Here is a 23,257-nt window from a genome sequence, read left to right as displayed (position 1 = left end):
CAGTGTGTGATAATTAAACCGTATAGACAGAATTTTTATTGAATAGTTTAAGTTTTTTTTTCTTACCACACTGGCAATTTTTTTCTTCTTCTTGTTTTCAGTTTAAATCTAACATACTTTAGTGAAATTTATGACCATAAAACAAGAAAAACTATCTGCAAGTGAGACACATTCTGAAAATGATGTAGTTAAATGGTATAATACTGAATAGTAATAGTTGAACAAATAGAATAATAAATATTACTTGCTAATAAATAGTATTTTATTATAGTATTTACTAAAATTATTTATTACTTAATACTATGATAATAAATATTGAGTAATAGTAATAAATATTTTTGTTATTAAATCAATAGTATTTTAAGTATAGGTTTTTCTAAAATAGTATAGTAAGTAGTAAGTATAGTATAGTAAGTGAATCATCCAATTAAATCTGAATCCAAACCAGAATGAAGCCCTGTTCTTTTCCACACTGGACTGAAGATCGCTCCTTACTCGCTGTGAGATGAAACACTTAACAAATTATCATTAATCATTGATTGCACTGTATGAGCAGGCAAGCAGTACAGCGGCTGTGTTTAGTAATGCAAACGCTTCATTAGTTCATCCCTGTGTAGTGAGTGTTATCCCTCCAGATCACCATATGCAAATAGACTCAAACGAGACCGCCGTCTGTCCCTGTGGAACACATAAATTAACTTCGACAGACTCACCTCTAGATTTACCCGCTATGACCCTTCTGAACATTTCCCTGAACTAACACCTCATTATAAAAGCATTTAACTCTCCAACCCACACACACACAAACCAGCCCCGATTGTGTTTCTCAGTCTGACTGCTTCTCTCGCTCAGCAGAGTGACCCAGCCGCTACCAGCCGTTTCTCCTGGCGGCCTGCAAGACAAAATGTATACCTAAACAATGACAGGTAACTACTTACAGTGTGCTGAAACACACGGTCCAAACAGATCTAAAAGACACTTGATGAACAAAACAATGATGTCTGAAGCAACAAGGATATCCTCACCTTTTATTTTGACATTTCTCATTCCCATAGAACATGCAAATATCATGTGATGCCTGCTGATTGATTGCTTATTTAAATTATACATAATCTTTGCTACCTCGTGTTTTTAGATGTGTTGTGTTTGCATTTGTTGTGCTAAATTAGACTGCCACTTTTTTTTTTTAATTGAGAAAAATTATTTGAGAATTCCGTAAATCAGTCAATATATAAATACATGATAAAAATGTGAACAAAATGAGTATGTTATCCAGGGATTTTCACTTTTAGAAATGTAAAATATTTGTCGAGCATAATCACTTTCTACATTGATATTGATGTCTTTGTCATATTTAACATGCTGAATTGTATGTAAAAGAAAAAATTGACAAGTATATTCACTTTTTTATGTTTTTAAACTATTAAATGAATAATTATTTGATTTTAGCCATTTAAGATAAATAAAATAGATACAGTTAAGTCACTTCTGATTTAAAAAAAAATTCTATTAAAACAGTAATATTGTGAAATATTGTAAAAAGTAATTTATTGCTGTGATCAAAGCTGAATTTTCAGCATCGTTACTGTAGTCTTCAGTGTCACATGATCCTTCAGAAATCATTCTAATATGCTCAAGAAAACATTTATTGTTATCAATGTTGAAAACCGTTCTGCTGCTTAATATAGTAATTTTGTAGAGGCAGAAATGCATTTTTTTTCAAAGATAATTTGATGAATTGACAGCTAATCATTGTTTCTTAGAAATCTGTTAGCACTTTATTTTACAGTCCTGTTCCGCATGTACATACTATGTAATTATTATAGTAATTACAATAACTATGTAATAACTAGGTACTAACCCTGAACCTACCTGTAAAACCCTATCCCATGTTACCTTGTATTACCAGAACTTTCTTAGATAAATACTCTGTAAGTACACTATAAGTACACGTAAGTACACGTACTGTAAAATAAAGTGCAACCAGAAATCTTTTAGAACAATATAAAAGTCTTTGTCACTTTTGATCAATTGAATGCCTCCCAGCTGAATAAAATATACATTTCTTAAAAAAAAAAATCTTACTGGCTCCAATCTTTTGAGCAGTAGAGAATATAGCAGTGATTTTGTTTTTGTCTGCAAAATTCAGTTTAAGCATTAAAGCTGAAGCCTTGAGATCAAATATTATTATTATTATTTTATTTTATTTTTTTAAGAAACCTGAGAAACATTTCAATTAAATATGCCCAAACTTTTGCTAGAGTATCAATTTAAAAAAGGTTTCTCCACCGAAGTGATGCTTTTGAGTCTGTAATCTTGTGGTAAAGGGCGGAGCATAAAGCGGACGACCTCATCATACAGTACCTCTCATTATTTCCTCTGTATTTTCTCAGGTTTCCTCCTGGTGCGGTGGGTGTGTCTCCTGGTGGCATGGGTGGACAGATCGAGGGCATGATGCCCGGGGCCCATCCCCTGCCGCCGGGCACCCAGCCCAGCCTCGCCCCGTCCCCCACCCAGCTCCTCAAACACAATGACCATAGAGAACACCTCGCCAAGTCATAACCACCTGACCACTGATCGACAGTCATTCAGCAAAACTGCAAATCAAAGAGACTAAGAGACAGTGAACGGGTGAACAAGCAATCAGCTGCCGCTAGCTGCACCGGAGACATGCTTCAAGGACGTCTCTCCACCGTCTTGTTTTCATTTTCAGTGTTTTTCCATTCATTTCCGTTGTTTCTGTTGTTCTTGTGAAGGGAGGACATCATTTCCACCTGTTTTTGAATCAGGTGGGCGGTGCTTTCTTTGTTGGGGGCGTGGCATGACATAATGGCCACACCTCTTTCTTGTGCACCAATTACAGAGTTCGAAACGTTGACAGTTATCAGATGCCATGCACTTGTCTTCTTCCTCTTCGCCTTATTTGGGCCCCTAAACAAAACTCATAACTGTTTCTTTCTTTACATCCACAGAATTAGTGCTTGTCTTTGTTTGAATGTTAAAAGTGCTTGATAATGAAAAAATATATATACAGTGTATCTATTAAGAGAACAGAGAGGTAAAGAATGGTCTTGGGCAAAGATGAAGATGAATTATTAGCTTTTTTCCAACATTTTGCATAGCTGATCTCTTGTTTACAGAATTGCACAAATTCAACAAGCACCAGCTCAGAAACAAGTCCTCTTCAAGACCCAAGAGCACACTATTTTACTGATATAGCCATTCATTTCGGTTCAAAATGAGTTTGCAGGATTTCAAATACAAACTGCATTTGGTTTTAAGATGTCAGTTTCCAAAATCTTCAATTTGGATTTGAATGAACTTCACCTGTGAGGGACATCATTTTGTTTTTGTGTTTGCTTTCAAATAAAGAAAAGAAAAAAAATTGATAGATGGCAGCTCACATAGAAAAAGGGACTGGAGTGAAAAACCGCCCCTGTCTCAGGAAGAACATTTACCGGTTACTCCAAAACACACGACTAAATACTCGCTCCTTCCCATCAGCCTACCCGAGGTATTTTTATAGATCTGCCATCCAGTACGTTTTTGGTGTTGAATGTATGGCAGTTAAATTAGATTTGTATTGTCTAGTTTAATGTTTTTGTAACCATACTTGCCTGTGATCCTCTCCCTGTTCCTTTTCATTTTGGGTTCTTTATGTGGAAGCGCACTGTTCGGAGCTCATTGTGTTGTTTTTATGCAATATTCTGAGGTCCTCGGCCAACTCCAGTCAGGTTGGTTCTGGAACTGTAGGTTTGGTTTTTAGTGTGAGTATTTGTATTTGTTTATTGTACCGAGGTGAACATTTAGCATACAGTACAGTTCAAATAAAAAATACCATTCTGACTTTCTGTTCTGTGCTTGTGTGTCTGTCTCGCTTTACACACACATTTATGAGGGTCTGACAGGATTTGCAGTATGTAATGACCTTCAGATGACCTCTGCATGTGTCTGGACGCCACAAGGGGTCGCTGTGGATCTGGGTTTTTTAGGTTATTTATGCACTGATAATTTTCACTCATATTTATATGCATACTTTAGGGAAAATTATAATAAGAGAGAAACAAGTCTTTTACAAAAAATTAAGAAAAGAGAACATTCAAAAAAAAAAAACAATAAACAAATCATGCTTAAGTCATATTCTACAAAACCATTTATTAATTTCTGGCAACATCATTAAAATGCTATATTATCCACTGTTATTAAAAAAGAAAAAAAAATATATATATTATTTTAAAGTGAAATGATACTATTAAAAAGTTATTTTTAAATCACTGTACTCCAAGTATTTGTAGTAAATTATTTCCTAAGTAAATTGTTTGACTATATTTAAATAAAATTTAAATATTAAAATGTTCATATTTTGTGTGTGTGTGTTCTGTAAATTTAGTCTATTTCTTTTTCAATATTCAGATATTATCTTGTTGACCTGATATGCCTGCGTTTTGTCCTTGCTTTCACTCTAATATTTGCTTAGTGCTGATATTGTAGGGTGTGATGTTCAGATATGACAGGACTTTGGACACTGGCATTGTTCTATACATCTCAGTAGATCAATGCTGTCATAGTTTGAATAGTTCATATGAACAGACAGATGCCAGATACTGTTTTAGTGCTACAGTGAATGTCATGAAACTAATTCTATTTTTGGATAGAGCATTGGTCATGTGAGATGCATCACCATCTGGTAAAATTATTGTGGACATAATGGAAAGCTAGAGCATTCCTAATGCCAATACAATGGCAGTATGCAATATATTTGTTTGTTGTACATTAAAATAAAAATCGTTTTTTTTTGCCCACCAGAATATCCCATTACATAAGAAAATAAGAGAGAGATTAGAGCTCTTCTGTATTCGCACTGAATATCCTTTGTATTTTGGCTCCTCCCACTTTTTTGTTTTTATTACAAAGCTTGTAAAAAAAATACTGTAACAGGGAAAGGACAATTAATCAATTCCAACAAAAAAAAAATCATAAAAATAAGAACAGAAAACAAATATTCTGAATTTGCATATGTCAAATTCGAGCGCCAACCTCCCGCTCTCTCTCGTGAGGCCAATAAGGAAGTGACTAAAACTGCAATTCATCGACTGGCCGCTTGAGGCTGGCTGCAAAAGGGAGTCAGTCCCATAGACTCCCCATGTTAAAATGCCCAACTTTACAGCACGAAAAAACATGTTTACAGCCTGGTTCAAAAAATGATTTTGGTCTAAATAGCTAATTTTGCCCTTCATGACAACTGTGAGGGGGGTGAATTTTTTTTTATAACTCATCCGTTTAAATTATATTAAGACTTAAAGTTCTGCATAATTAAGGGCGTAGCCACTTGAGTGACAGGTGGATTGCCGCTGCTGACACTGCCGTCTTGCTAGGTGGGTGTGGCTTTAGCAACTAGCTCCCGCCTTTTTGCCCATTTTTGATTGTCCGGCAGAGTTGCGCGGTGACGCGGTGCCAAGATGGCGACGGCCCGCTCTACACACTTTAGGCTTCAAAAACACACTTCAGGAGACTACGGGTGACGTCACGGACACTACGTCCATGTTTTTATACAGTCTATGGTCAACTTATAGTATCATCGATACATAAAAGTGCAAAAATAAACGTACATTATTTTGGCTCCTCCCACTTCCGCTGCACAGGTGAGTCGTGCGTGACGTCATCGGGCATGAAAGGAGGAAACTGCGTTTGATAGCCTAGTTTGTCCTTCTAAACTGGGTTCAAATTAACGGATACAGATATGTGTGATTTCGGTAAGATCGTCATTTATTTCTTTTTAATCGCACGTGCGCGAATTATACGTGATTTATAGTTTAATTTTTTTTGTAAAAAACGGTGTCCAGAGAAGAGTAGCCTCCGATAATCAGATGTGTTCTCGTGAAGTGCGCGTCTGTTGTAATGTTTACATTTTCCTCATCTCTATTCACTGTAGAAAATAATATTTACCAGCTGAATAAACCTGTAGGAACAATATTTTTTTCGCTAAACCAGATTAATAGGAAAATAGTATTAGCATCACAGTTATACTTCATACACAACTATTGCCTAAATATTATAAACTATATAAATCAGTTGATATGTATTGCAAGTAATTTTTTTCTATTGAGGCAACACTTAATATGTTTTTCAAATACATTTCAAAATAAATAAAATACGCTGGAGTTCATTGCAAACCTGCTTATTAAAGGTTCATTTGTTCTGATTCAATAAACTTTTGAGGTGTGACTTTTAAGTCCACGGTATAAAAGTGTGCTATATTCTAGACAAGCAGAAGGGCCCTGGACGGCTGATGAAGAAAGGATTGACCCTTATTGTCATCGGCCATGTTAATTTCATTCTGAGTGCCATCGTCCATGGCAGCGTGTTACGCCACGTATCCAAACCCAGTAATGAGATCTCAACAGAATATACCGTATCAAACATCATCTCCGTCACTTCAGGACTGCTGGTGAGTGGTTGCACTTCTGTGGCTCCTAAATGATGCTGATTCAACTCATGCATGTAGGTCTAATCTCCAGTAAGTGATGCTTTCTGAATGTCGAGAATATTCTCTCAGAAAGGGCCTGGTCACATGTCTGTAGTGTAAATCGAAGAATTAGCTACTACTTTGTGTGTGCTGCATCACCCAGTTCACCCAAGTTAAGTCTGCATATTGACTTAAGGAATATATCACACAAAAATTAAAATCTGCACAAATTTTACTCGCCCTATCCAACTATGTAGATTCTTCAACAGAGAAGATTTGGAGAAATCACATGCTCACCAATGAATCCTCTGCAGTGAATGGGTGCCGTCAGAATGAGAGTCTTAACAGCTAATAAAAACATCGCAATAATTCATGCTTCTCCACACCACTCCAGTCCATCAGTTACTATCTTTGTGTCTGTAAGAAACAAATTCATCATTAAGGCATTTTAGCTTCAAACTGTTGCTTCTTGCCAAAATATGAGTCCATAATAAATAATCCATAATAATGCTTCCTCCAGTGAAAAAGTCCCTCCCGTGTTGTCCACTCACATGAAAATCCACTAACCTATTTGTTTAGAACTGTTTTCGTTTGTGAACAGTGCTTAATCTGTACATATTTCTCTCCTGATTCAGATGAGATCATCTTTTTCACTGGAGAAAGCAAAATTATGGATGGAGGACTTGTTTAAAGTTAAAAAAAAAATAGTTAGTTTATTACTAATTTGCAGCTTTTTGCTTCACAAGACATTAACTAATGGACTGGTGTCATGTGGATTGCTTGTGGATTATTGTGATGTTTTTATCAGAGTTTGATTTTATCATGAGTTTGGTCTCTTGTGATGGCATCCATTCACTGCTAAGGATTTACATTTATCCAAATCTATTCTGATGAAGAAACAAACTCATATATATCCTGGATGGCCCGAGATTATCCTTGAATATATTTAACAAATGGTCATTTTGCTTTTTTTATTTTTTTTGGATGAACTATTGCTTAGCTGTTTAGAAAATTGCTTAAAAACTCTTTTCACACCTATTTAACACACTGAATTTGTTGGGGTTCCTGAGTTATTTTAACATTTCTACATTTCCCCACAGAAGAAGAAAAATCTGAAACCTTATCATGTTAACATGTTTTTTCTCAGAGCATTGCAAGTGGAATTGTTGCAATATTGGTGTCAAGGAATATTACCAACTTGAAGCTGGTAAGTAGGCCTTATCTAGGGTGAATATGTTATCTTTATGAGATGAGTATGAAAGCATGAAAACAAAACCAAAACCTGGACATTTAAGATGATTTAGGCATGTGGGAAAAAGAGGACGTGTAGTCACACTAAGCTTATCAACATTATTGTTGTTTATACCAATGCAAAAATACTATAAAATACCATGTTGTTTCCCTGTAGTGTTTAACACCACTCTGTTCTTCTGCTTCCTGTAGCACATCGGTCTGTTAGCGAGTTCCTTTCTGAACGCCTTTCTCTCGCTGGCGTGTTTAGTGGGGCTGGTTTTAGCGATCAGTATGACCATTTCAGCTGATGGGAGCACGCTCATGAAAGGATGTAATTCCACTAACATGCCTGTGAATGCACGATCTCCGGTCATCGTCAACTGTCCTTTCGATGCCACCCGCATCTATGTGAGTCAGTCTATTGAAATGCATGTGGTGTTTTTGAAATAAATTCGAACTGCTGTTTCTCCTCCAGGACACAACTCTTGCTCTGTGGTTCACCTGTGCTACGTTGACCGCACTGGAGGCTGGACTGTCTGTGTGGTGCTTTATTGTGGGTCTCCAGTTAAGAGGCATCGGACCCTGTGCTCAAACCTACATCAGAGAGCAGGTACATCTATCTAAATTCATCCAGACAGCTCAACTGAATGAACCTGCTGTTTAAAACCATAGTAATTTACATAGGGATTTTTCATGAACCTTTTTATGGAAATGATTTGTTAGGGTTCTGAGCTCTTTACATATACATTTATGCATTTAGTTGTTCACTTAAAAAATGAACATTTACTCTCACTCAGACTTTACACTCAGACCATCCAAGGTATAGATAAGCTTGCTTCTTCATGGGAATAGGTTTGGAGAAGTTTAGCATCCCATCACTTACTCACCAGTGGGTACACACTGCAGTGAATGGGTGCCGTCAGAATGTTGGATTTATGGACTGGAGTGGTGTGGATTATTGTGATATTTTTATCAGCTGTTTGGACTCTCAATCTGATGGCACCCATTCACTCGTGTAATTCCAAGAGGCAAAGAGTGGAAAAATGTCTTGAAAATCTGTTATTAGAAGTGATCAGTGATTTAAAAAGTTATCATATGCCCTCTTTTAATCATTGTGATTTCATTTCACAACAGCTGGAAGCGGAGGCACTAGCATCAGGATCAAAGATGGACCAAGACCATACGACTCAAGGAGAGCGTCTCATCGCACATCACTCGGCCAGTGCGTAGAGAGACAGTCTCGAGGTTAGGGTTGAAGTTTAATTAAACGCAGTGTAGTGCAACAGATCATAGTAGTAGTTAGTTACATTCTGAATCTATATCAATTGATAATGGTAGATGATCTAAAGCACTGAGGTTATGGTACACAATCAGTTGAGCTCCAATCAGATAGAGGTTTGGACTGTATGTTTTCAATGTTTTCAGTCCACACATGTAATTAGGCCGAAAACATCTTTATATCCATGATGTTGTTTTCTGAAACTGTATCTGGAGTTATGTTTTGTGGTTCCTGTTTACATTAAAATCCAACTTGTGCATAATTTCAAAATTAACCTGATGATTTTTCTAAAGTGACTATTTGTATTATTTTTTATATGAGATGTTATTGTGCTTGCAATGTTGAATATACCAAAGATATTTTCGTTAACTTGAAAGCAGCTGTTTTAATAGCTAATGTGCCACAGACTGAGCTCTTTATAACCCGTAATCATTCAGATATTCCAGTATGCCATATAGAGAGTGTGATAATCCATTATGATTAAATGATTTCCCTCTACATGATGCATTATAGTTCATTTCAAAAGACTGTGTTTGTGTGTTTAGAGAACTGTAATTTTGTTTCATTCCTGACGGATTATTCAAAAGTCCCTCATTTCAGTTCAGAGAGCTAAAGCATTGCTGTCTACGTTTCATTTTTATTACTGTTTAACACTGTGGTATGTTGTTATCAATGTGCATTATATTTGAATAAATACATATTAATTTAAAAATAGTTTTCAGAATCTTTTCTCAATGTAAATGTGCTCCATAATGAATAATTGTTTACATAAGTCTGTGAAATAATATTTTGATAGACAGATAAAGTAATTTCATTTTAGATTCCAGAAAAAAAGGTGAATGTTAATGTTTTAACCTAGACTTTAACCAAGAGAAAATTATTAATTGAACAATTATCTAAAATGCAATTACCTAAAAAGCTCAACAATTCAAACAAAAGTTATTTGACCCTTTTTAGGTGGATGTCAACATTTTCTGAAGACATACTTTGACCGATGCTTTGTTAGATTGTAAAAACACAGATCTCATGCTGGCTCTGTTTAATTCCATATGTAAGTTGATGTGTTCTCAGTGTTATGGTAAAGCTGACCTCATTCACTTCACCTGTTGAATTGTTGGACATCTGCTGATTATAATTTTCCAGTTACTATGTGGCTATACAATTATTATTATTATGATATTTAGTTTTTCGCTGTGTATTTTCAATTAATTATAAATTATTATATGCATCGCTAACACGTAACACGCAGAGCGGGTTTGTTCACATGGTACCTGTTACTTTTCTCAGCGCTGGTAAGCCTGGACTAATCAGAGTCGATTTTGATTACCTTAAAGTAGTGTTGAAATTATTTTTATAGTAAGAGTTGTGATAGGTTTTTGACATTTGTATGTCAGATACTAATCTGTCAAATAAACGCATTTAAACAATTACAGGTTTTAAAGGATACACTTCTCTAACAACACGTTGGATGTGAATGGGATTCAATGGCGGATTGTGTTTTGGAGCCACCAAGCGCCCCCTGGATGAAGATAGATGTATGTCTCGTTGGAAACAGCTGAAGGTGGGGCGAATCGGGAGTTTCGCTGTGAATATGCAAAGCCACCAGCCGTCCGTGACGCTCTTCATGTGCTCGTTTCTGGTAGTTTACGATTTTTGCATCCCTCAGCGTCTCAATGCAAATAAGCGAATGTGTTAAGGTTTAACTGTCTTAGGGAAGCTACAGCGCGCACTTCAGTGTGTTACATGAGTGTAGGTGCAGAAATCGAACCTGCTGCGTAAATCTACACCGAGGCACGCTGTATTGTGTCATATGGACAAAACCAGAGGAGCTCTGCCACGGAAAGGTAAAGTTTTACATGCATAATATTGCACGCACCGTCCGCGAGTTTTAACCCATATAAATGTGTCTTTATCCTTTATTTCGTATAACCATACATATGGTCTGCTGTCCATGTCTGGAATTGAATAATGTTCAGACATGTGGAGCCCCATAATATGTGTAACATTGCTGACACTGCAGTCCTGCATGAAATATCCGAATATTCGGAATATTTTATATGTGTAATGCAATGTAAGGTGTGCTACACCCTATAATGATAATTAATATATAATTATGTCTACTACTGTGTTTTCGTATAAGACCATTCCTGAAGACTTTATTCGGATTTTTAAATATCTGGTTACTGTGTTTCCTGGCTGGTTGGAGCAGGTTGTGTGTTGTAGACTCACACAAACGTGTTGTAAGGGGGATGGGATATGTTTACACTGGCTTCTGTTAATTCAGATTTAACACAATCGGGATTGAGAAGGGCTGTGTGAAGTGATATGTGAGAAAATGTATCATATTATTTACTCACTGTCCATATTACGATTACTACTTAATAGTTTATCTCACTGTATGTGTGTCTGTGTATTAATCAACATTGGATTCATTTGCGCATTTAAATCGGAAATGCATCAAATATATCATTTGATTTGATGCATATGAATCCAGTGTAGGTTTGTGAAGGAAGTTCATATTTCAGCTCAGTCTAAAAAAATGATTAAGTTATATAATGCATAATATAAATGAAGTATTTACAGTAAGATTTTTTTTTTTAAATTACACTTTTTAAACATTATTTTCATGACAATTAAGCAGATTTCTCCACAGAATTTCCAATAATTTAGCGCAAGAAAATCTTGTTCTCATTACAATAATACAGAAATCAATGCAATGTATTTTAAATTAAATTAAGCAATAAGTAAATTAAGTAAAACAGATACTACCATAATGGATACATTTGTTTTTTATATATTTATTATTATTTAATGACTTACATGCTATATGCACTAATGCATTTTTTTGCACTAATGCAATTTTCACAATAAATACAATTTTAAGGGCTCTTAAATAGGCTCAATTTTTTTCTGTTAAATAAAATATCGTTATTTGTTTTTTTTTCTCTGTTGATTTTAGAGCTAAAATATGACTTGACAGGTTTTTGTGAGGTTCATCTAGATAATGGATTGTTGGTTTTGGTTTACGGCTGTTATAACAGCTGTTTAAATGGTCTTTCCTGCTACAGGAACTGTTTACAAGCTAGGCTTTGCCAGACACAAAACTAATGAAGTAAACCAGTTAAAATAGCTAATTTGTTTATTGCACACTAGCTTCAGATGAGTCTGGTGGTGTCTGTATTTTACAAATCCCCTTGTTTTAAACTTGTCTTTTAATATGTGTCGTTACAGGTATCCAGTATCAGTCATAGCCACATCCTAAAGCCGATCTATTGAGGACCACCCTGATCAAAGACAGATTCTGTAGTCTTGTATGAATGTGAGAGGATGCATTAGACTGTCGAAGGGTCTGATCAAAGCGTGCACTGACCCGAGACGCCGGTCAACATCAGGTATCCATGAGGACCGGACAGGAAGGAGATGGAAGTGGTCGCTCGTAGCGGTATACCTTACACGCTGTGGTTTCTGCGTAGAGAATAAACCCTTGTGCTCACGTTTGTCCTCTCAGTCCTGTCCCGCCGTGTTCTGCCGTTCAAGCATGGGGCACATTGTGGATTTACCTTTGCGAAGGATGTGGCTCTTCTGTGCTCTTCTGGTTCTGTCCCAGTTCACCGGCAGCCTGGGCATCCACATGGATTCGGTGGGAAGTCACAGCATGTTCACCTGCGAGTCGATTGGCCTGCGAATGTGCCAGGATCTTCCCTACAACACCACCTTCATGCCCAACCTCCTCAACCACTACGACCAGCAGACGGCCGCTCTGGCGATGGAGGTAACCATGCTTTTCCTTCTGTCTTATACAGCTGGGATTTAGAGAAGGTGGCAGGAAATCTAGGTTGCCATGGAGCTGTTTGTCGTGGAAGCTTGTGGTTCGTGGTCGGTGCTTTGATGAGCTTGAATAATTTAGGCTGACGGTGGCTCTTGACAAGTGAAATAAGCTTTATTATATATTTTTAAAACATGTTTATATATTACCTACCAAAATTCTTGTTTTGAATGGTTATAGTGGCAGATAATGCTAAAAACATACTCAATTTTTCATTTTCTCTTCCCCCCATTTGTGTAATGCAGGACATGCTTGCTCAGGACTTTCTCAGAGTTTTAATGTCTGCCACGGCCATTTTGATGAATCATATCCATATGAAATGCAGTGAGATCATTTTTGCCCTGAGGTTTTTTGTGTGCGTGTAATGGATCTGTTATTCATCAAGAAAACAAACTCAGGTGCTGATATGTCTGTCATCAAGGATAGTAGATCTCCCTAAAAAGGCAAAACTAATTATAATTAATTATTTAAACTACAAAAAAAATTCTATATTATACATTTATATTCATATTTTCTTTCATGTTCACTATATATATATATATCAGTCAGGATTTGGCCCAGAAGTTGATTGAGAGCATGCCCAGTCGAATTGCAGAGGTCCTGAAAAAGAAGGGCCAACACTGCAAATACTGACTCTTTGTCATGTCATGTAATTGTCGATAAAAGCCTTTGAAACGTATGAAGTGCTTGTAATTATATTTCAGTACATCACAGAAACAACTGAAACAAAGATTTAAAAGCAGTCTAGGAGCAAACTTTTTGAAAACTAATATTTATGTAATTCTCAAAACTTTTGGCCACGACTGTATATATATATACTGTGTATTTGTGGTGTGTGTGTGTGTGTGTGTGTGTATATATACACACACACACACACACACACACATATATATATATACAGTGAAAAATATATTAATATAAAATCTAAATAATATTATATAATGTAGAGCTTTATGATTATGACAAGAATCATAATAATAGATTATTCCCTTGAAATTGTAATTGCCATTATTAATTACGATTACAACGATTATTAACATTGAATGATATTTATAACATTGTTTGATGCAACTGCAAGCCGTATTTTCAGATGAAAATAAAGAAGCTGAAAACTCTAACTGAAAAACTTTGTACTTTCTATAGTATATTAAACCTCAAATGTCAACTCTAGATCGGATTGATTTCTTTAAATTATAATATATATATATATATATATGAATGGTATTATAATGTTATACTAAAACTAAAATGTAAATAATGGGAAAAACCCTTAAGATAAAATGTAGAAAGAAAAAAAGCATCTTAAGTGTGCAGAATAATATAAAGGGACTTTGAACGATTAATTGCTGCTTTGAACGATTATGTCATTGTGGCATCCATAATTGTAATCGCGATTAGAAATTTGATTAATTGTGCAGCCCTAATATAATGTATGTATACTGAAACTTTTCCTCCTGCTAAATAATTAGACTTAGTTTTATTTAGATATTGATTATATGGATATCAGATGTGTAACTTATTAACCTTAATAATAAATATTATTTGTCTGTTGTAGAAATATCTAGAGGGAATGTCAAGAAGCTCTAGTATAACTCTTGTGAAATGCATCTGTGGCATCTCAGGAGTGGCTCGTCTGTTGAATATTCCACGTGTTAGAGGAACTAATGGTGCCATCTTCAGTTTTTTTCCCGCCTCTAACGAGCTCATAATCTGCTGAGAGCTGTAATGGCTGGATAGATTTGAGGCGTGGAGTAATGCGCTTTCTCTCATTGTTTCAGTCAATTAAACACCATCTGTGTTGTGACATCACTACAGAGCGGCCGGTGTCAGTCGGTCATGTGACCCATCATCTGGTCATCTGAGGCTCATGGTGGCTCATCTGTCAGGGGTGTACAGTATCCCCTGTGGGTATGTATTACATCACCCCGAGATGCCCTGCTGGTGAACCAGAGCAGAGACCGTAAAAACAACACTTCCCCCTTCCCATGCTGCCTCTGTGATGAGCTAGGGTTAAATCAGTTATCTGATACACTGCTCTGTTTTATGACTTAAAATAGAAGCAATAAAGTGTCTTTAACTATATGTATGTATTTTGTGTCAATGTTTAATTGTTCCAGCATTACTGAAATTATTTTAACTTAATTACTTGCAGAATTAATAATAATGTTTTTACTCACAATGTTTTTACTCTCTTTATTTGTACATCTGAGTATTACGAAAAATTACATATTTTGAAAATACACTTTAAATAATGTTCTCAATATTTTTATTGATATTTGTTATTTTTCCCAAAAATGGTTTAAATTGTTTGCAGATTTAAATTTTTTTATCACTCTAAATATATAAATAAATTATATATTATATTAATTAAAAATAATCATATAATACAGTAAGTTGAACTTTAGAGACATTGCATATTGTTTCTTTTGACTGAAAAAAAGGGGAAGAATTTATGTAAAATATAGACATATTATAAATATTTTAACAAATACAAATTACAGTTACATTTTAATCAACATAAATTAAGGAATAATTGTATTAAGAATGTAAGAATAAAAATAAAAAAAATTAAAAACTCCAGTTGCTCCTATGACTTAAAATAGAGGCCGTTAAATATTTTTTACCACTTATTTTGTGTAAATGTTTAATATGGTGTTTCTGCTGTTGCATACGAATAGTATATATATATATATATATATATATATATATATTATTCTATATATATATATATATATATATATATTATTCTATATATATATATATATTATTCTATATATATATATATATATATATTATTCTATATATATATATATATATATTATTCTATATATATATATATATTATTCTATATATATATATATATATATTCTATATATATTCTATATATATATATATATATATATATTCTATATATATATATATATATTATATATATATATATATATATATATATTATATATATATTCTATATATATATATATATTATATATATATTCTATATATATATATATATATATATTTATTTTTTTACACCTTCATCAGTATTGGTCACGATAACTTTAATAATATTATTTTAATATTTTTTTTTTTTTTCGAGATTTCTATACAGATTGATCTGAATGCTGTGTTTCAGAATTATTTTTAATCAAATCGGTTTGAACGAATGATTTGTTCGTAGATCGGACACAGGGCCGTATTAAGACAGTGTGGTGCCCCTGGGCACTAAACCTCAAAAGCACCTACCATTTTTTACAGAATTTTTTACAATTTACAGAAGTTTGAGAAATATCTAATAAATCATTTTTTCGTGTAAATAATTATTTTTATATTTGCATTTTTTTTTGCATGTGACATTATTTCCATTGTGATAAGCACAGACATTTCATTTCTGATTCCGAATTGTCATTACTGTAAAATAAAACCTTGTTAATACAGTAATGTTCTAGACAGATTTCATGGGATGTAGCCAGTTTCTGAAAAGGTTAAGAAGCTTGTGAATTCATTTGATCTGTTAACCCTTAGTTCAGCCGTTTAGGTTTTCACTGAGTAATTACAAATGAACCAGAATATGATGTGACTGTGGCTTTCCTTCATGGAACCAAAAGCACTCAAGGTTCCCACCCTGCGCTGATTAAAGATCTCCAGGGAAATTGGTTTTGGGGTCTACGTCTGCATTGTGATGCAAGCAGTGATGCTGTAAGTGGGCGGAGTCTGTGTGATAATGACAGACCTGTGTGTGAGGTCATCAGTCGTTGGCTAAAATGAAAGCCTGAGGCTGTTCAGAATGAAACACTAGCATACTGATTAATGCATGCAGCACATCATGCTGTAAAATGCCTAAAAATACTATGTGCGCTGCATACAGATAATTTGCATAATAATAAATAAAGACTTTTATGGTAGTATGCTATTACAAAAAGCCACAGGAATACCAGAATACTGCTTAATGCACATTATACTCTGTCTACTATTTTTGTTTAAAGAAAAAAAAAAATTCTTATTATATTTTTGTTGTTTTCAAGTATACACAACCGTAACATTCTTCAACAGTCAAGATGCATTCACTTGAGAGACAAAGGTGATTAAGTCATACTTAAGTGTGAAAAATGTGTTTATGAAAAGTCTGCAAAAATGTGTTTAAAAAAGAAAAATCAGCTAGTGGGGTAAGAAAAAATAAACTTGTTTTCCCTTAAAAAGAAGTTTAATTTTCTGACCCCAATGGCAGATTTTTGTTTTGTTTTAGATTTAAACTTAATTATGATCATTGTTTACAGAAAACAAGACTTAACTTATGTCTTTTAAGTAAATGTCTCTTGGTTTCAGAGTGTTTAAATATTTGTGCTGGAAAACAAGATCAAAATATTGTAATATCCAAATAGTCACATGACCTCAGTACTTTTCAGCACTTTTCATGTTTTGATCAAAGAATAATTAAACAGAGAGACTTTTATTACTTAACGTTTTATTTGTTACATTTTAATAATAATTTTTCTTTTTTTTTAGGTGAAATACGATTTTAGTAAGGTCACTTAATAAAGTTATTTACTTAATAATTATATTTGTGCTGGAAAACAAGACATAAATACTATAAAATGTAATATTCAGAATGTTTTATGCTACATTGTCACATGACCTGTGCACTTTGCTTGTGTACCGTAGTTCAAAATTGCATTGCATTGCAGGATACAGTTTAATGCACATTTTGGCAAATACAGAAGGCCGCTTGTGTAATCCAGGCATAAAGGAAATTTGCCACACAACATCTATACTGCAGAAATAGCACAAGTATTATGCTGATGTCCTATTCTGGAAGATTTTCCTCAAGAAAGCAGAAGAACCTGTGAATCTGAGATGGAAAGCAAGTGCTACTTTTATGCTGGCATGTATGCTGATGAAAGATAATGCATAGAATATACAAAGAACTCCCTGACAGGTACGTTTCTTTGGCTTTTTAAGTAAAAATAGTTCAGCTCGTCTGCATTCAGTTGCAGTCTAGCTGTGTTTGAACACAAGAACACGTCCTGTGTGAACGGCCCCTAATTCTGTACGTTTTTGTGTGCATTCAGATTGGAATAATTGTAATGGTGTGTTGTTTGTCTGTAAGACCCCCTGTAGTTTCTACAGAACTGCTCTTTTTGAGATGGACTCAAATCTCTCTTTCACTCTCTTCAATTCTCTCCATCTTCCTTAACTGGGTAGAGGCGTCACCATAGTAACAAACCGTGATTGTACGGCCTCAAAAGGACAAGCTTTAGTGTTCCCAGGAGGCGGTTCCTCACGCTGACCTCTGACCCCTGAGGATGAAGAGTTGTCAAAAGCCCTTCACTTCAGATGGGCCTGTTCCTACATCAGAGTTACCATGGTGCGACTATTAAAAATGTCAGGAAAGAGCGCTGAGACGAGTGAAAGCTTGGAAAGACGGGGCCAGGACGAGAAGTGGTCTTGATTCAGGGCTGGATGAATGACAGGACAGAAGGAGTGTGGGAGCGGGCTGTCCTTTCTTTCTCCTGTTATTCTTCCAGAGCTCAGATGAAGGAAATCACTCCCCGTTTGGCCAATTTTCCCCATTCAAGGCCCTTGAGTCTTTCACGCCTGTGTGAAAGTGAAGGGCCGCCCAGAGCCAATTGGTGACTGCAGAAGGAGTTTATCTTTGTTGTTGTTCTAGGAGAGACAGGATGTGTTTTATTCTCTGTGTGCCCCTGCACGCCACAATTTATTCAGCCGTTCAGAGCAGCCAGCGTGTTTCCGTGTCACTCACATGGACGATTCACTTCTCGTTTTGTGTCCTCGTTTATAAGCACTCAATCAGTGTCTCTTTACATCTGTGAACGCAAAAACACTGGAATGTTTTACAGCATTTTGAATGCATAAGTATTGCATTCTCTCCTTTCAGAAAATCAATCAATAAATAAATATCTGTTAGGAAGGTATTATTTTTTTCAACAATGTCTGTAAAGACATTTATTAATAAATATACATTTATTACAAAAAATCTAAGCCTATTTAAAAAAAATGCTCTTCTATTGAGCTTTATATTCATCAAAGAATTCTGAAAAAAATAGTTATATTGATAATAATCAGAAATGCTTCTTGAGCAGGAAATCAGCATATTATGATTTCTATAGAATCATGTGACACTGAAGACTGGAGTAATGATGCTGAAAATACAGCTTTGTGTCAGAGAAATAAAGATACATTTTCAGATACATTAAATAGAGAGCAGTTATTTTAAATATAATATTAATATAAATAATATTTCATAATGTTACTGTTTTTAATGTATTTTGGTGCATGCCTTGCTGAACAAAAGATATATTTTTTTTAAAGTAATTCATCACAGCAATATTTTAGTCTGTGATGTAACTCATTAAATATTAGTAAAAATGTCCTGTAAATTAGTAAATGTTAATATTGTTACAGTTCATATAGTTAATATTGTGGTGGTGTTTTTATTTTTTTTTTTACTATAAAGTCATTTAAAATTGAAGTTAAGCTAAAAGGGTTATGTAATCTTTTGAGGAAATTGTGCATTATTTAAACGTTAATTTTGTCATTTTCTGAAGAAATCTGAGCAGGTTTCTACCTGAGCATTCTGACAAGTTTTGCAAAGGTGTTACTGTGGTATTTTATATGGTTTTAAGCACTTTTTTTTCAACAGTTTTATTATTTTAAATAAAGTCCGATTTCTTCAGCTGACAGTTATGATGTCGTGTATTATCATTAATATACCAGCAGCTCTGGCCAATGAATACAGCTCAACTTCTCTGTGACATATCAAACTGTTCTTTAAACCCTAAGATTTGTATTTGCTGCCAGAAACACTGGATCTTCAGCTCTTCAGCAGGGATGTGGAGCTGCAGACAGACTGATGGTGGGTCACTGCTGATGGGAAACGTCCTGATAGTATCTGACAGTGTCCTGGGCCGGAGGGAAGAATCTGTTACGTAAGGACTCTTCTACGACTCTGGCAGTTCAGACTATCTAGTGCACAGCAGTATGTCAGAGCATGTTAACTTGAGACTTGTAAACAGAAAGAGATGCATATGTGTTTGAATGGGTTCTCTGTGTCTTCCAATCACATTCACCGTTGACCTGCTTTTATTAATGGAGTTTGCTAAGACAAGCATCACCATTATAATCACTTATACTCTGGGTTTGTGACTGGATAATAATTGTGCAAAATAATGTTCTAGATAAAAAATGGCTTAAAAATCCATCAGACTTCCACTGAATGAGAAACTTGAGCTTATTATCTACACATAGACAACTAAGCCATTAAATCTACAGTAGCTTAACAACCTCTGCAAATCTTTAGTTGACTACTAAAATAAATGTTTCAGGACAGTACTAAATCCACATGAAATGCATTTTGTATAATCCTACTTATTTTGGTAAAATAATGTATGTAAACGTCTGACCTCAGCTGAATATATGAGTGTGACTGTGAAATCTGTCATTTGACCTTTAAATAATGACAGTTTTGGGAAGCGTGTCAAGCAGAAACGCAGTCATTCAGAACTGATCAGCATGGCACACACACACATCACAGTAGGGAAAGGGTGAGCAATTCTCGCATTAGAAAGACTCAAACCCTTTGACTTTCTAACTCTCTGCAGAGTTGGTAAACTGGATTTTCCACTAGCACAAGGTCTGTTTGCTTGGCGATTCCACCTGCTCTGTGAGCGGAGGACGGGTGTGGGGGTTTTCCTGTTTCGGATCTGATTTCACTCTTTCACTATGTCCAAATCCACCAGAAAACACGGTCAGGCAAGAGTCCAGTCCAGACACCTGCATTACCCTGCAGGCATCCATTATGAGACTGCTTTTGTGGACACATACTATAGTACTACCATGTTTTTTATACTAGTCATTCAGCAGTACTATCGGAGTACCCTGATGTTTTAGACATGTATCTTGATAATACCATGTTTTGGGCTAGATATCATGGTAATGTCATTTATTCTTTAAATTAGTGCCATGCTGTTTGATTTAAATCATTCAGTTATTTGGTTATGTATTAAGTTTGGCATTTCCATGATTTTTTAGACATTTACTGTGGTATGTGCATGTGGTAATCAACAGCAGCACCATGATATATGTCAAACTATGAGCGTAATCATATTTTATGACATATAGCCTGCCATGTAATACCAGGGTATTTTTTAAAGTAAGATGTAAATATACCATGGTAAAAGAATATGGTAAAAATTCAGTACCTCTCTATATCATAGCACCCTGGCATTACGTTATTATTTTGATACATGTGGAATTTTTTTTTTAAGTTCCTTGTAAATGAGGTATCATGTAAATATGAACATGGTATTCATTCAGTGATACGTGTATATAAAAATAGCATGGTGTTACCATGACGTTTTAGATTATATTGTGTGGTAAAAGTGTGCTAATACCAAGTTTTGGGTCGGTATCATGATAATGCCTTGATATTCTTTAAGGACCATGCAATATTATTTAAATATATAAATATGCTAATTATTATTATCACATCACCAGCCATTGGCAGGTGTGGCAAAAAGTTAGTTTTAGGCCCTGATTATAAATGTTTGATCACCACATTTGAGTTATCATTGCAAACTGTGTTTATGTGTAGGCTATATATTCTGTTTATTGTATTCTATATAGTAAAAAGTTTGGAAACACAAATGGGAAGTATGTCCAAACTTTTGACTATACTGTACTATAATATAGCCTACACATAAAGAATATCGTCTGATAGATTGGTAGTGAACTTTTTTACTCCCTAATATTGGCATCGGCCCCCAAAAAACCAATATCGGTCGGGCTCTATTTAGCATGATAATACCAAGTTTTCTTTTTGGGCATGTATCATTGTAATGCCGTGGTTTTCTTTGAATTAACAGTATGATTTAAATTTATTTAATTATTAAATTACATATATTAAATTACCTTGGCGTTTTGGACATATGCCATGGTATATGATTGTGGTCATCATTCAGTTTCATGGGATGTCAAAGTGCAATGGTAATATCTTGATTTTTGGAAATATACCATGTAATAGCAAAGTAATTTTTCAAGTACCTCTAAGTATCATGTAAATGCATCATGGTAAATGAAAATGGCCATTTGTTTAGTACTACTCTATATTAAAGCACCCTGGCATTATATGGTTTTGGACATGTATCTTAAAATAAAACATGTTTTTGGACATGCATCATGGTAATACCTTGTTGTGCATTTCTACAAAAAGTACCATACAGTACCATTGAAATGCCATGGTATTGGCAATCGTATGCCAACCTTGTACCATGGTGCTGCCAGAGGACATTTTTGCTTTTTTCTGCAAAACCCAAAATGGTGCCAGGTCTTGTCCAGATATATGTGCTTCCTTTTCTACCTAATCCACACTGAAATACAGTTTGTAGACGTCTTAATGTGTTATTTTTGTTCTGAAGTAGCCCAGGAAGCAGTAAAAGCATGCAGCATTACTCTGAAAGCTTGAGGCTTTCAAAGGTAACCTCTATTCATTGATTCTTTAAATGAATCATGAGTCTGACAAAAGAAAAACAGGCAGAAACTTAATCCATCCATTGAAGTGTTAGAGGAGTGGTGCTTGGCGACTGTGAGAGACAAATGTGCTCTTTTGCACCGCTGCCAGAAACTCACCCGTTTCCTCGGGCTGATCCTCCTACACAGTCTGGGCTCGCTGGCTCGACGACGCAGCTTTCACATCAACCCCGCAATGTTTTAATTACCATTACCGTCTTAGACATGGAGATTAGGCTAAATAATATGTATGAATCTCTCTTTTGGGAACGTGTGAGTGGTCTTGATTAATTACACCTTCACGTCTAACTGACAGGCGAACAGAAAGAGCCGTTCACAGAAAACGCAACTCTTATATGCATTAGTCTTGCTTTATTTTTTGCTAGTTATACTAATTCACAGTGTGAAAGGTGCAATGTGAAAGCTGTAGAAAAGAGTAAATACTTCACTCGTCTTCCAACAAGGGACCTGGAAAAAGTTGTCCGTGCTTATATTTTTTCACGTCTAGACTACTGTAGTGCTCTTAATGTTGTCATAAACATGTCGCTCGCTTGCAGTTAGTACTAAATGCTGCTGCAAGGTTGTTAATGAATGCCAGGAAATGAGATCATGTTACTCCCTTCTTGTCTTTTTAGGATGGTTACCAGTACAATTTAGGATACAGTATAAGCTTTTGATATATGTCTTTAAAGCTCTTCATGGAATGGCACCAGGATACCTAGCTGAGTTTAATAAGCCCGACAGTCCAAGCGTTATACTAACATCATCAATTTCTTCTAACACTCACTTGTGCATGTCTCAGATTGAAGGGTAATTGTGCTTTCTCCGTCTGTGGTCCAAGACTGTGGAATAATTTGCCACTGGATGTTAGATCTTCCTTAACTTTAAACATTTGAGATCATATATTTGTACTTCCTGGCATTTAAGTATT

At 35.1% G+C, this 23,257-nt stretch overlaps 3 protein-coding genes across 9 annotated transcripts in view; all 3 read left to right on the top strand.

Moving 5' to 3' along the window:
- Nucleotides 1–3,851, top strand: part of LOC132112433 (C-terminal-binding protein 2-like) — a 44,533-nt gene extending 40,682 nt beyond the window's left edge. For 4 of the 6 annotated variants that reach the window (XM_059519907.1, XM_059519903.1, XM_059519906.1 and 1 more), the window contains one exon: nt 2,394–3,851. In XM_059519907.1, the coding sequence (XP_059375890.1) occupies nt 2,394–2,562 (169 nt within the window). In that variant the 3' untranslated portion in view covers nt 2,563–3,851. Of the gene's footprint in view, nt 1–852; nt 927–2,393 lie in introns of all 6 variants that reach the window. The other 2 variants (XM_059519905.1, XM_059519904.1) reach the window with 2 other exon arrangements.
- Nucleotides 3,852–5,610: 1,759 nt separating this feature from the next.
- On the top strand, nt 5,611–9,668 carry LOC132112431 (keratinocyte-associated protein 3-like). 2 transcript variants are annotated; one of them, XM_059519902.1, is made up of 6 exons: nt 5,611–5,753; nt 6,264–6,448; nt 7,614–7,673; nt 7,910–8,107; nt 8,175–8,309; nt 8,834–9,668. In XM_059519902.1, the coding sequence occupies exons 1-6, from the start codon at nt 5,741–5,743 to the stop codon at nt 8,927–8,929; spliced, it is 687 nt and encodes a 228-aa protein (XP_059375885.1). In that variant the 5' UTR covers nt 5,611–5,740; the 3' UTR covers nt 8,930–9,668. The 2 variants fall into 2 exon arrangements, with proteins under 2 accessions (XP_059375885.1, XP_059375884.1); XM_059519901.1 differs by lacking the exon at nt 5,611–5,753 and adding an exon at nt 5,762–5,895.
- Nucleotides 9,669–10,554: 886 nt separating this feature from the next.
- LOC132112430 (frizzled-3-like) overlaps nt 10,555–23,257 on the top strand; it is a 34,146-nt gene continuing 21,443 nt past the window's right edge. The window contains exons 1-2 of the mRNA XM_059519900.1: nt 10,555–10,822; nt 12,210–12,750. Of these exons, the coding sequence (XP_059375883.1) occupies nt 12,292–12,750 (459 nt within the window). The 5' untranslated portion in view covers nt 10,555–10,822; nt 12,210–12,291. The remainder of the gene's footprint in view (nt 10,823–12,209; nt 12,751–23,257) is intronic.

This window comes from Carassius carassius, chromosome 32 (genome assembly GCF_963082965.1).
Source record: "Carassius carassius chromosome 32, fCarCar2.1, whole genome shotgun sequence".
Taxonomy (NCBI): Eukaryota; Metazoa; Chordata; class Actinopteri; order Cypriniformes; family Cyprinidae; genus Carassius; species Carassius carassius.
This window is presented reverse-complemented; position numbering and strand designations above follow the sequence as displayed.

Bases quoted from the DNA above. Each gene is read 5' to 3' on its own strand.
- LOC132112431 (XM_059519901.1), top strand. From the start codon at position 5,868: ATGTGTTCTCGTGAAGTGCGCGTCTGTT. The intron at 6,449-7,613 runs GTGAGTGGTTGC...GTTTTTTCTCAG, and splicing joins CCGTCACTTCAGGACTGCTG to AGCATTGCAAGTGGAATTGT. The intron at 8,310-8,833 runs GTACATCTATCT...ATTTCACAACAG, and splicing joins AAACCTACATCAGAGAGCAG to CTGGAAGCGGAGGCACTAGC.